General features: G+C 39.9%; 1 protein-coding gene across 2 annotated transcripts in view; it reads left to right on the top strand.

The window, feature by feature from the left end:
* The window catches only part of si:ch211-186j3.6 (neural-cadherin), a 359727-nt gene that overhangs the window by 204769 nt on the left and 139620 nt on the right, over positions 1-15338 (top strand). For both annotated transcript variants that reach the window (XM_087841852.1, XM_087841818.1), the window contains exon 25: positions 6726-6955. In XM_087841852.1, coding sequence (XP_087697978.1) covers positions 6726-6955 — 230 coding nt within the window. The remainder of the gene's footprint in view (positions 1-6725; positions 6956-15338) is intronic.

The raw sequence follows: 15338 nt of genomic DNA, 5'->3' as shown, positions 1-15338 counted from the left end.
GATAGTGCCATATAAACGCAGTCCATTTACCATTTATTTGTGTAAAATCACAAGCCTTGAGGCAGGAGGGCATCTGTGCACCGCCTCCAATGAAGCCTCTGGGAAGGAGAAAGCAGAAGTCAGTTGTGAGGTTGGATCAAAGCCAGGTGCAAAGGCTGCCACACTGCGTTAGGAGTTACTACCCTCTCCCCCCGCCAGCCCCTATCCCTCCTGACTGTCTCTCTGTCTGCCTGTGTCCTTGTTTCTCCCTCTGGACTGACTGATGGGAGCTGACATTAGCCTCGATCCCTCACGTTGTATCCGCTGAGCCCATTCTGAGCCCCCTGTCTTGTCTCTTAATGCCTAGGCTCTGTCTCCTTCTCTACGCTCACAAACCTAATCACCCTGCCCACCCCTTTTTATATATATGTGTGTGCGCGTTCTTTTACTTCGTTCTCTGTGAGATGAACTTTGAGTCTCGTAGTGCTGATAACAATGAAATTAGTTTGGGTTTTCTTACGTAGAGCAGTTTGTTAGTCCTGGTCCTTTGTGTATTGGCTCCCATCTACATGTTAACTTGCACAATTGAAATGTTTTTGTTAACAGCTCTAACTGCTTAGACTAAGGCCTCAAAGATATTCCTTCCTTTTAAGCATTTGCTTTCTTAAGCTCAAAATTCCCTGGAAGATACCCACTTGATCTAAGAGTTAACCAAAGTCTAAAATATTCGCTTTATCTTAATTTTGAAATATAGTTTTTGCAGTTCTCTGAGATCTGAAGCTGAAATTTCATTAGTAAAGGTTAAACACATTGAGACTGACTGAGATTATTAAAAGCCATTTCATGTGGTAATATTTCAAAGTAATCTAAACTAACCAAAGCCTTGAGTTTTGTGTAACCAAACAGCCCAAACCCATCACATTTTGGTGACTATTACTATTATTATCATTATTAGTTATAATCTAAATCTGCTAGATTAGAAAATTGTTAACAAAAGGACTTCTGTGATGTCATGCACAAGCAGCCTGATTCTCCTGCTGTGGGAGAGAAACCTTTCAACAAACAGCCAAACAATTAATGCAAACTGCCTTTGAGAAAACCTACCATGTCTGCTCAAACCAAACAGGCAGAAAAGAAAGCAAAGCCACAAGAAAAAGATGATAAACAAGACCAAATGGACACCGGTGAGACACGGATTGAAGAAAACATGGCTGCTGTGCTAACTGAGTTGCACAACTCATGAAAGAGCACACTCAGGCCTCCCTAGACACAGAGGCCACTTTATTGAGGGTGGAAGCCACTCTATGCGATGTGGAGTGTACTGGAGTGTACAACGAAACTACAACAAGAAGTTGTGAATATTGAACAGAGACTGAGTGAAGTAGAGGACAAAATACTCCAACATGTAAGAGCTGTTTGTTATTTAGGACACAGATGAGAAAAGTTATGGGTCAAGTATGATGACCTGGAGTCAAGATCAAGATGGGACGACCTACACATGCTGTGAAAGAAGACGGGGAATATGAGAATGAAATGAGTAATCTCTTAACAGACCTGCTGCTCACATCTCTTGAACTAATGGAGGATGTAGACCTGTGTCAAAACAGGTCTCGGATCCCAAACCATGAAGCTGAAGCACTTTGCCCCTCCAAGATCCATTACAGTGAGATATTTCTGACTACAGCGCTGAAGAAAAGATACTCGACTAAGCTTGGAGAACACGGTGGCTGACATATCAAGAGTTTTTGTACAAAACCTTGACTGTTATGGGAATGTGGACTGGATAATGGTTATACGTATAACGTCAGACTCACATCTCAAAGGGAAGAGGTGTTGTTCAGAGAGGGGTCAGCCAAGATGGTCGACTTTAAATATTAAAGCTAAATTAAATATGTCAGAATTACAACATTAAAGCTGTAAACAGTGTTGGGGAGTAACGGAATACATGTACCGCCGTTACCTATTTAAAATACAAAATATGAGTAACTGTATTCCGTTACAGTTACCGTTTAAAAATGTGGTATTTAGAATACAGTTACTTTGTTGAAATAAATGGATTACACGGCGGTACTTCCCTGTTTCATATTGTGGCGGGTCAGGACTGTTTGGGTTTTGTTTGACAGCTACGTTCTGTTGTTCCAGGCGACAGCGTTACGGTTGCCATGGTTACAGGGTGACGTTCTCTCTCTCTGCGTGTTTCCTGGGTGAGAGAGGCCTTTTTGTTGTTGTTGTGCTAAGCTAATAGGCAGAATGCTACAGGTATAGCTCTAAAGAATGTAGCATCATAGGCAGTGTAGTCCGTGCTGCAGGGAGAATGGACTGCCATACACGTTATGTGTCTGTGAGCGAGGGAGGGAGAAAAAGGAAAAGTATGAGCTGTCATCGAGCAGAAACGGGAGCTGGAAGCATGTAAATATAATAATAACCACTGCAGCCAAGAAGAGTGCCTGACGAGCCCAGTTGTAAGTAAGCTATTAAGACTACATGAATGTACTATTGCTGTGATTTATTACTGTTACTGAAGGTCCGCGGCTCCGAACCGTAGTAAAGGGACCTCTGGCTAATACGGTGGGTTCTGTGTCGGGCTTGTAGCTGAAAACTAGCTTTACTTTGTTGTCTGGGTCAACTTTGCTAGCGAGAGACAGAGAGAGGCGTTGAAAGGCTGCTCCAAAGGAGCTTATTGTTTTTGGAGGAAAACACGAACACGGTGTACAGTTGTAAACAGCATGGTAATATATTAAGTAATCCAAAGTATTCAGAATATGTTACTCTCATTGAGTAACGTAACAGAATACGTTACAGAATACATTTTGGGGCATGTATTCTGTAATGGAATACATTTTAAAAGTAACCTTCCCAACACTGACTGTAAATGATGATATGACCTCGTTTCTTCTATCTCTATTCCCTAACTTAGAATGGTGAACATGGAAGTTATCGGATCAGTCAATCGAAATCTCAGACACTGATGTTGGTGAGACACTGGCCTACATTTAGATTTCTGGTGTCATCGTGAGTTCAGATAGGGATTGTCGTAACCTGACATGTTTCAAAGCTAACTATCGAAAGCTGATGGGTGAAATAAAAGCCAGCCTAAAAACACGTGGGACAAGTAGAAACAATACACATGAATGGATTACCTAGATTACTCGTTTCGTTTCAGTCTTTATCTGACCTACATTTAAAATAATAAATAAATGACTATCTAAAGTCATTTGGAAAAAAACAAACAAACTGGAATTGGGCAGCCCAGCTCAAGTCAGTGGTTACATGAATATCTCAAGATAACGAAACCAACTGGGTCAGGATGGAAAAGGGTGAAGGCTCCACATATTTTAGATAGAATCCCATTCAAGAGTGAAGATATCGGGAGATGAAATAATTTATGACTAGGTAAAAAAAAAAATCCCCACTGTGAGAAAAAACAAGGATTCTCAAGTTCAGCTTCCAGCAGGTGAGGATTGCACATAACTCTCACTTTATTCCCTCCCAACTAGAAGCAGGGTTTAGAAAGTGGGAATGAAACAGCTCGATACTCTTGGACCAGCTGTTTGAAGCAGAAGACCTGGTGTTCTTTGAGCAGCTTCAGCACAAATATGATCGTCCACCACATTATTTTTCAGCTGTAGAGAAAGGCAAAAAAATGGGACAAGCTGCATGCTGTGCCATTAAAATATGAAGCAATTTGTTACCATTAACACCCTCCACCCACTCCAAGCCCTTGTCACATCAAAATTTGTGAACATCTCAGGTCAGTGGTGGAGGGACTGTGGCACACACAAAACTATCAGACTACTGCCAACATATACAAAATGAATTCATAAAGAGAAGTGTCCTTAAACCATCTTACTCTGTGGGGCCAACTGCCAGAAGGATTAAAAGGCGACAATAGGATATTCCTACTGAAAGTCTTTTTATTAGTTGATAAGAAGACGATCGCAATCTCATGGACGAGGCCGCAGCCTCCCACAGTGGATCGATGGAGGGAGAAGGTTAAGAAGGTTTGCTACATGGACAGCATATACTACGAGATAACAACTAAAGCTAGATATATTCTCAATAAAATGAGTCCCACTTGTCTCTTGTTTCCTCATTTGAGAATATTTTTTTGCTCTTCTGTTTTTGGTGCTACCACTACTTTGTGCTCCTCTCTGCTGTGAGTGACACATATTGTTACCTGTCTCTGTAATAATCTGACCCACACTAAACTCATGGACGGGACATACACATACCTACAACCACCTACACACACACACACACAATGGACAACCGTACCCTCAAACACACAATAATAACTGACTGAACCACCACTCACAACCACTAGCCCTTTATACAGCCTCTGTAGAAATTATCCACATATCTCACTTATCTTAACTGCACTACTGTATAGTTCTGTGTAAATAATCATTCTGTACATACGATAATTTTTAATCCTACAACTGTTTATAACTTGCATAGTTCACATTTCTGTATAACTGTATATCTCAGATTTCAGTATAGTTTTTTTATTTGTTATTTATATCCTGTTCATAGCCTGTACATACTTATAGTTTTAGAATATTCATAACATACTTCATACCGTGTACATTATAACATACCATAATAGACCCATTTCTGTAATATACTTACATATCTATATTATTGCTAATATATATTGTAATATATCTATATCACTAAAGCACTTCTGGATGGATGCAAACTGCATTTCGTTGCCCTGTACCTGTGCATGTGCAATGACAATAAAGTTGAATTCTATTTTTATTCTATTCTAATAATGTCAGAGTGTTGTTAGGATTGTTGAATGCCATAATTAGTTTGTTTATGTTTCATTTCTCTCATGTCATGTGACTACGGAGCTAAATATGGGCATTACACTCTGTTGCACTTATGCTGTGTGTGTGAAAAAGAGGCGTGATTGATTGGACTGTCTGATTTCACTTGATGAATGGAAATAAAAAGTTCAAAAAGAGAACAGAAAGTTGTTATCTACCCAGCAGGAGTATCTAAGCTGTGTTTCTCAGGCATTTGCAACATTTTATATTTCCCTGCACAGCATCCTTTAAACCTGTGGGCTCCATGAACCTCATCATTCCCATCAGTGTTCATTGTTGATCTGCTCTTTCTCTACGTACAGGATGAGGTCATTACTTTATAAAACATCACAAGTGTTTAGATGCATAAAAAAAGTCCATATTTTGAATAGAACATTGGTATGAACATGGATCTGAGTTAGAGTTTAGCTCAGTGGAGCGGAAAATTCAAATTATTTAACACAAGATTTTCATTTTGTAGATTTCAGTCCTGACACATAGGATCTGTCCATAATCTTCAAAAAGTATATTTTGCTTATTCTAGCTCTGTATTAATTTGTGTATCGTCTGTTATCAATATCCAGTGTTTTTCTACACACACAGTTTAATTGGCTGCACACTGGCTGCCAAAGTCTATTTTGTAAGTCATATTTTAGCTGTTACTTTCTTGGTCTCATTTTGAATGTTGAAGGTTCACTGGATTGTGAATAATATATGTGAATGTTTGATAGAGTGCACTGAAGTGTAGAAGTGCTTGTATGAATAGGTGAATGAGGCTCAAACAGAGTAGAAAAGCGCTATATAAGAACTAATCCACTAAAGTTGCTGTTGTTCGTCTGCTGGTTTGTTTGGTTGTGGATATGATTTGGCTGTTAAGGCTGGTTGGAACAAGCTAAACTGATACCAATCTGGGCTTTTTTAGTCTGTGTGTCTAATTACTTCTTGACTTTCTACTGCGTTTGTTGTACTTTCCATCCATTATCAATCAGTCGCAGTGAATTCCTGTACACTGGAAATTCTGCAGAGATAATTTTATTCTGTACTGTTGGATAACATTTGTACTCTGCTAAATTCTCACTGACTAATGCTGACTGATTTTTGCAGGTGCGTACAACAACACCTGGGTATTAACATTAAAAAGCAAATCATTTTAACTTCAACTTTCCCAATTATGGTGCTGTATGGGAAGCTTTAAATGTGGTGCTGATTTAATCTCTATAAAGGCAAAATTGTCCGTGCCACTCCTTCAAAAATCTGACTTCAATTATTTGCATATACACAGTGCCAGCTTCTGGTTATTATTCATGATTGTTTTGATCCAAAATCTGATGATAAGTGGAGTCTCATGGGAGTTGCAGGGCCATCTACTGCCAGAGATTTGGTTACTGCTGCCCAGATATTCACTGTGTTGGCCAGGTTAATGCTCCTACCTGACAGACTAAACGTCTGTGTCGGTGGAATAATCTGCTAGGATCGCCTGTCCAGTCTTTGAACATTTGAGTCTTCGGGGTAATTTTTACATTTTGATTAACTGGAGTCAGACTGGCACTGAGAAACAAAAGAAGAGTAACATTTTTCCCTCAAAGGTTCACAGCATTTTATGATTAGAACCGAATACAAAATCAGCAAATACGTTTATTGACAGGAGCTGAAATCGAACTCCTGAGCTCTTTCTTCACCAACAAACATACTGTAGGCACACTGAGACAAACACACAGGAAAACAGACGCAAAATAACTTACAAACAAGTGATTTTATCAGATACAGTAAGCCTTTTGAAATAATTTATCATCATAGCTCTAGTCTGGAGTGTTGTGGACTATTTTTTACTTTAGCAGTTTGAAAATAATTGGATTTATCCTTGAGCAGGGGCGGAAATAATGAGGCCACTTACAGTTCCAATTCTCTGTGTGTGTGTATGTATGTATTGCTCAGACATCACAGCGAAGGAGTTCATTGAACTGAGGGGGAAGCAGCGGAGCCGCTACGAGCTGCTGGTGGACTTCCTGTCTGAGATGCTCTCGGTCCCACCCGATGATGTCAACATCTTTAGCCTCATGGACGTGAAGGAGCGAATGCTGGATGTTCGCTTTGCTGTGCATAGTGGCCCATCTTTCCTTCAGCCCGAGAAAATGCATGGTTACCTGGCCGCTCACAAGCAAAAGGTAGGTTATTCTTTGTCTATTTTAGGCTTTTCTCCACACTGACACTCAGTTTTCTCATAATAAAGGCCACTCAACCTGATTATTGGCCGATCTGTTGACAACGCAACCTCTCGAATGACGCTCAGGTAATCTAACCAAGCGTACGTCAGTGAGCAAGTGCACTGCAACGCCACTTGTAGGGTAAGACACTCTGACATCTCACATGCACGTGAGTAAGCCTCCCAAAATTGGGTTGTGCTTTCTCACTGTATGGTTGCAGTTGTTGGTTGCAAGCACAAGTTTTGCCTCTGGCAGTGTTTTGGCTGATGTCTACATTAAAATCTAACATATCAGTTAGCAGTCAAAATCTGTGACCTTTTCTCAGTTTGCTGGATGCATGATGCAGGCCTGACAGTCACAATTATAGACAATACAAAGAAACCAACCAACCAACCTAACTGCAGCAGAGATAAAACAAGTGGTGTGTCAGATTTGTCAGATGAACTCACCCGGAGCCGCAGATGGTGACTAACAAAACAACCAGCTACCTAAAGTACAGTACTGCATATAAAACACTCCCCCTAAGCCTGTCACACAGGTGCTGTCACCAGATCTCCACACCACTGCTGGGTCATTTGATCTCTCATCGGGTTTAGTTTAGATTAGGTTTACATAATAACATTGTGTTAAGATAACCAAAATATCACTGCTTTGTTAATGTAGACCTAGTATTCTCACTGTGCCTGGAACTGGAAATCTATCCAGGTCAACATTAGATAGCTAGCAAATGTTAGCTAATTAGTAGGGGTGCAACGATACCCGTTCGATACAGTGCTTTCGGTTCGGTACGCATATGTATCGAACAATACAAAATTTTTAATTTATTTTATCAACTTTCCTTCTGACGATGCTGTCTGTGTTGAGCACTCAGTGGATCTGCGCTCGACAGTGCAGCCTAGGCGGAGTAGTCGAACGCAGATTCACTGAGCGCAGGGCAAGCTAGCAGACAGAAGTTAAACTCTGCAACATGGCAAATTGAACCTCCCCCACCCTCATTCAGATCTGGCGTTTGGAACTATTTTGGTTTTCATGTGACGTATGACCCTGAAGGTAAGCGCGTCATGGACTAAAGTAAAACAGTATGTCGGATGTGCCAGCAATGCTCAATTACATTGGTGGGAACTACTGCGTTAGCACAGTTAGCTCGTTAACGTGTTGGCCATCCAGCCCCACGCACGGGGAGATCCGCAGTAGCTCGTTAACTTGCCGTGTTGTGGTGTTAACGCCATTTCAACAAGATTAGCGCTGACAGCACTAGTGGGAACACAACGAATATGACTGCACATTTACTCCGACATCATCCTAGTGCAAAGACAAGTGGAAGCAGACAAAAACAACAAGCATGCATGCTACAAACTTTACCCGAGTCATTTAGACAGCCGTTAGCACATGATTCTCCTTATGGGGACCTGATATGTTTAATATGCTGCTGAGAATATAGCCCAGAAGAAGCGTATAGTATAGCTTTTATTTTGGAAAGAGCCATTTCTCTGTAATAAACTCTCTTTTCCAAAGATGAGGGATTTCTCGATCATATAGATTAATTTTTTATTACGTTTTTGTTTCAGCAACATTAAATTTAAAAACTGTACTTTTGAGTTAAAATATATATTTATAATTTTAATAAATGACAAATTAAAAAGGCATGAACATTTTTTTGTATCGAAAAAATATCGAACCGTGACACCAAAGTATCTAACCGAACCGTGAATTTTGTGTATCGTTGCACCCCTACTAATTACCCCTAATTAGCACTGACTTCTTATTCATTTCCAAAATGCCAGCATAACTGACACACCCAGTTCAAAAACACACACCATTTTCTGTTTCCACCTTGCTGGCGGTTTAACTGGAGAGACTTTACACAAAATGTATTTAAAGCATCACCGAAGTCGGCACACTTGTCTCCTGCTTTGGAAAAACACATTTGACCTGATTTCTATGCTCAAAGCCTTTTTGAGAGAAAAACATATAGTTTATCTTCTATGCCTCTATAACTACACCTGACTGTGGTTTTCCCTCCCCTGACCCACCAAATGCCAGAGTGTGGCTGTGTTGTGTACAGCTGTGTCATTTGACACCTGTAGCACACACTGAACGTGCCCCTGAGACAGAAGGACCTGTCACGGTACAGCAGCTGCCAATCCAGGAAGCAAAATGATAACATTGCTGCTTGATGGCCATGTAGGTGCTGAGAGAAAGCACAGTGTATTCTGACTTGGTGATGCTCATCAGACTACCTATCGAAACTGCTAGTTGTTGTCTGTAAACAATAAGCTGTCAAAAATGGGGAAAACCTGTCTCACCTGCTTCCACAGTAGTGTAGGCGGTGCTGACATGCAGCAGTAATATTCACCAAATAGTGCTTTCTGCTGTGATCTCTATTGCTTGAAAACAACTCCACTTTGCAGCCCTGACAGGCCAATTGACCTACAAAAAACAGCCCCAGTGCAGAAGTTGTCTGTATTTCCCACATACAGTTTAAGTGAAATAAGCTGCTTTCTGTGGCTTATGATTTTCTGCCTACAGCTGGTTCCAATCATAAATTCCTCATAACCATTATTAACCCACTGATAGTCTGTACATAGGTAATATTCATTTTTATAATCCTGATTTTTATGCTGATGATACCTTTGTATTTGTGTTGACTCCAACACAAAACTGTACTCCCCCAAATGAAAGCTGCTTTTCAGGGCAGCACACCTCCAGTTGAGTCCATAATATTTGGACTTTTTTTTTTCATTTTGCACATTTTAAATGAACCTTTTTAAAGACTAAGAGCCACAATGTTCACAATCCTATCTATACTGGACAACATTACAAAAAAAATAAACTGGGAAAAAAATGATTATGCTTGCTTATTTTGGAGACAGAAAGATAAAGAAATTAATCTTTATGCTTGTACTGCCTTTAAATGACTGAATACTGTCCAATATGGTGCATTTTGATTAATTACGCAGCTATCACCCCGACCTGTTAAATGAAAAAGATGAATGGTCTTAATTGGCAGCAGTATATCTGTGTTTTTATTTATTAAAACACAGATGCTCACTAATCAGTTCAGATATTCAACTTTCTTAGTTGAGGTCAGAGGCAATTATCCAATAAAGGGAGAGTTTGGACTCTCATCAAGACTGATAACTGGGGAATACTGGTTTCTGCTATGCACCTAAATATTGCGAAAGCTGAAAATATTTCTCCCTGTTTAAGTTAGGGTCGCTTTTGTGTGGAGCGGAAATAACAATTTTAAGTAAATGAATTTTCTCGAGTCTGCGTTGATCGAATTTGTTCAGGTCTCTAGCAAAAGAAATCTCGATTTTTGGCACAAATAAACTAAGTAACAAGTAAAAACAGATGCTCATTTGTACTGACAACTTCATTTATTTACTCTGCAGCACATTAGTGGTTGTGCATGACAAGAAAACAGGCTGGCACAGCCAAGTGAGCATCAAAAGTGTCTGAGAAATTGATGGATTTGGGTCATTTTCATCTACATCATGTCTCATTAAAGTGAAAGCAAACCTCGTAGGGAACGACACCAGCCTTGACATCCAAACTCTTCAACTTAATTTCTTTTGCACAACACGTCTATAAAGGATGTTTTTGACTGGCAGTTTTTGTAAGTGCAGGGTTATAAGATTGATGCCCTTTTTATTTATCATACATTAGCCTGGAAATAAATATGTGACAAGGCTGATGATACAAATGGTGTGGCAGCATCTGATGGGCATTAGGTAGACATATGATTTAAAATGCTGAGTGAAGTTAACATTTGGTTCCTCCCATGAGTGACCTGTTGGTTATACGTTTTCTACTATTTTTACCCACTAAAGCACCATTAAAAAATTGAATCTGGTTCCACCCAGTTGCTGTAGCTCAACAGCACACGTTCCCATTCGAAACTATGAATCAATACATGCATATTGTTTATAAGCAACAACTTAGGCTGCTGCTGTTCATGAAAGCTTTGCTGCTTTTAATAGTTTTTAGTTTAGTCCAATCACTCCCTGACAGATATAAGCAGCGGTGATTCATAAAGCAGTGCTATAATTAGCGGTCCAATATTAAATGCATTTGAACAGATTCTGCAGTTCTGTGCATCACATGCCACGCTCAGAAAGCTTGTGTTATTCAACACCCTAGTAAGTGACAGAGTGGTGACTCGAACAGAGTAGCTGTACTGAGTGATGCTTTAAAAAGGTGTCTGATACGGTTTGTTTTGATGACATAATAATTAAAAAATGATTTCAATAGCAGAGATGAAGTATTTGAACCAACCTTCATCTCCACAACCGTCCAATCCAACAACATTCTCAGGGTTATGTGGATGCCACATAGTCCTGTCTTACTTTATAAAAGTCAGACATGAAGCTGTTTGTTACCTTTTTTTATTTAGTTTTGTCATTTGGTATCTGAGTGTAAGGTTCTCCCTAGAACGTGAAATTAAAAGGTTTCCACAAAGAAATGAGGTATTAGATTGTTGTATCCTTGACTGGTTTTCTTCTTCGTTGTCATATTTTTGCAAGGTATTGAGCTTACGGTGTATTCTTCCCTGAAAAAATTGTTGAGGGTAGTTGGTGCTATGTAATCCACCCATTCTTAACTGCTTATCCAATTCAGGGTCGCTGGGGGACCAGAGGCTGTCACAGCTGTCAAAGGGTGAGAGGTGGGCTACAGTCTATCAGAGGTAACACAGGAAGACGGACAATCATTCAAGCTCAGATTCACACCCACAGCCAATTCAAAATCACCCATTAAATTAACATGCATGACTTTGGACTGGCAGTTTTACTTAGCTCCTGAATGTCTGATTGACAGTGGCAGATTTCACTCAGTCTGTTCATGTGCGGAGATATCAAAATTTGCATTTAATAGTTTAAGAAAACAGTTCATATAGTTTTTGAAACCTTAAGGGAATCGAGATTGAAAGCAAAAAGCCCATGATGCTGTTGTGCAAGTGCCAGCACTGAGTCTGACGTGGACCTGATTCGAGAACAAATTTTTAGGCTGGAATCAGCTGGTAATTCAACACAAGTGTTTGGAACCGTTCTCGTGTATCCAAATGAACCAGATCTGCTGTAAACAATGTAGAGTTGAATTTAACCACTCTGTGTGCAGCAGGTGTGAAAACACCTCGGGGTGTGATCACATCTTGTGTTTCTCAAAAAGGCTTTCAGTGTTTGCACTTTTCTCCAGCAGATTGCTTTTCAACTGTGTTTTTAACTTGGTCACATTCAGCATTAAGTGTACTGATCACATGGACTGTGAAGAAGTTACAGCTAAATACTGGAGTTAACCTTTCTAAGCATAGGCGTTTGATTTCTATATAGTGGCTTCCTGAAACATCATAAATCTCAAAAGTCTCAGTAAAGAGGTCAACACTTGATGATGATGAGATGAGATGATGAGATAGCCTTTATTTGTCAGTTGCAGGTCTTTTGCCCACAACCGAGATGACAGACCTTGCCGACCGTACATACAATACAAACATCACATTGGGGAGACAGGTCAGGCTAGGTAGCGAGGAAAAAAACATTGAAATGTGTAACACAGAAGGATAATACAGGAATGCACAGATATCAACACACCATAGCACAATAAACACAGACAAGCAACATGGGAAAGAGTTCCAGTGTGTACATCTGATCTGGGACCGCTGCAATCTTTCGACTGCGCCTCCAACTGACCCAATGTCCACATCAGAGGGGAGGTAAGCGTAATTGCTAATTGCAGGAAGTTATTATTTAGTTACATGTTTCTATTAAACTCACTAATATCATAATTTGGTATTTTGGCTCACTCTTGTTTAGCAGCTTCGCTTTACTGCTTGCTTAGTGTTGCATGGTCGGAGCTCGGGGTGAATTCATTGGAACGTCCACTCCTGGAAAGATTTCTGTTTTTATAGAAGTGGTCACACTTATTCACAATTACTTATTAATCTGTGTTTGATTAGGCCAGGGGTGGGCAATTCCAGGCCTCGAGGGCCAATGTCCTGCAGGTTTTATATCTCACCTTGGGTCAACACACCTGAATCACATGATTAGTTCGTTACCCGGCCTCTGGAGAACTTTGGGACATGTTGAGGAGCTAATTTAGCCATTTAAATCAGCTGTGTTGGTCCAAGGACACATCTAAAACCTGCAGGGACACCGGCCCTCGAGGCCTGGAGTTGTCCACCCCTGGATTAGGCTGATACCTGTTCACATATAGAAGAGGGGAAAGGTGTATTTAATTTCTCACACACCACATCAAGTCCTGTGAAAACCTTTTATTGTGCCTGTGAATGCTGGGATGATGCAAAGCATTATGCTAAATCTCCACTGTTTGTGTGAATCCGAAAGAAACGCTGTTGTTTTGTTCTAAAATGCTTTGCCCGTAAGCGTATTTTTGTCTTTGTTCGTTTCACTGTGATCTGTAAATTGTAACGCTCGCGTGATTGAAGTAGACTGACTGAATGTGGAAAAGCCGCCGAGCCGTCATCTCAGGTTGTTCGTCATCTGTTTTGTGAATGGGCGGTGAGCTTCGTGATTACACTTGTGCTTATTTACATGAAAAGGAAATGAAAAGGGAATGTAGTGTTTTTAATGGTCAGGCTGTATGTTTCTAGAATGAGGTTTATGTCCTTACTTTAAACTATTTCGTTAATTTAAATAGAAAAAATGATACAAAAATGTTGTTAGTGGTTCATTTAGAACAGATGTTGCTTTCCTGAGCTCAAGGTCATCTTGTCCTCTTGTTTGACATTTCTATAAACATGATTTCATGACAGAGAGTTCAGTCCTGAATGTTATTGCATTCCATTTTATTTTGCTTATACTCAACCCTATCTTAGCCTTTTGGACCAAATAAACATGCATAATTATGTTGCATTTGGCCTCCTGTACTAATGTACTGAACAGCATGTCAGTGTGTTGGATATCCACATGTAGCTGATGCCCTTGGCCCTCTCGCTAGCCATCTCTCGCCCACTGTAAGAAACCTCGGAGTGTTCCTGGATGGCTCTTTTAAACTTGAGAAACAGGTGTCCACTGTGGTAAAAAAACAGCTTTTACCAGTTGCGTCACATTCCCAAAGCAAAGCCGTTCCTTCCTTTAACCCTTTAAGACCTACCATAGAACCAAGTCCGCCGAGCTTATATTATATTTTTACATGTTGTGGAGCCATTTTTGGGAGCATTTCAAGTTGCTATACATCAATACAACCATTACAGCCTAAATTTTAATAATATGTCTGCATTAAGTGCATAGTAATTACACTAATTGCAAAAAAGTGCAATAAACTACAAAAAAATTGAAAATCGTTTTTGTTTTTTTAACATATTTCTAGTTAGAGAAATTTAAGAGGCTTATCCCTCAAAACTGTAAATACAAAAAAGTTGCACAAACTAGTTTCCCACCACAGGAAATTTATTTTGAGTGTCTTCGTAGTTTTATTTTTGAAATACACCAATTTTTATATACTGCAGGAAAAACGAAAATAAATATTATAATGCAAATTTGCAAAAAAGCAGCATATGGATCAAAATAAACTATTTCCAGCAGTGCAATATGAGTCCTAAGCATCCCAGAAACCACACAGAAAGTCATAAAGTCAAAGATAACTGTTAAAAACACCAGTATAGGCTCATGAGGCCCTGATGGTAAAAAAAAAAAAAACTACATTTCTGCGAAAATGACGTCATTTCCGGTTTAGGCAGGTCATGGCAGACATGCGATAGTTCGTGCTGATGGACGTAGGAAGTGTTACAAACAGCTGATCGGATCGGCAAAGCGTGTTTCTGGAATATTATGTTTTTGTTGCTGCAAGTGCTTTTTATGCAGTTTTTGCAAAGCTATATGTGGAAGGAAACTGTGACCGAGGACAAGCTGATGGCATAAGATGTAAGTACAACTCCTCCGGTTTCATATGCAAAAAAAATTATTGCGCTAGCTGACGTGGTTGCAGAGCTACCGGGATTTAAAAATAGTTACGCAAAACGGAGCGTGCCCGCTCTGACCGGTTTTAAAGGGTTAAAGGACCTTGAAAAGCTTATCCACGCATTTATTACATCCAGATTGGACGACTGTAACTTCCTCTACTCGGGCCTCCAACACTCTTCTCTTTGCCGGCTTCAGTTAATTCAAAATGCAGGTACGAGAATCCATGAACACATCACTCCAATTTTAGCCAAACTACATTGGCTCCCTGTTAAATATCGTATAGATTTTAAAATTCTTTTGTTCACTTTTAATATTCTGAATAATTTAGCGCCCACCTACCTCTCTGAACTACTCCACTTATACAATCCCAACAGAGCACTTAGATCGTCCAACCACAGGCTCCTAGCACAACCTAGGTCTCGAAT

The sequence above is a fragment of the Neolamprologus brichardi genome, chromosome 1 (genome assembly GCF_056152115.1).
Source record: "Neolamprologus brichardi isolate AB-2024 chromosome 1, ASM5615211v1, whole genome shotgun sequence".
Lineage (NCBI taxonomy): Eukaryota > Metazoa > Chordata > Actinopteri > Cichliformes > Cichlidae > Neolamprologus > Neolamprologus brichardi.
The sequence above is the reverse complement of the archived record's forward strand: the minus strand, read 5'-3'. Positions and strand labels throughout refer to the sequence as shown.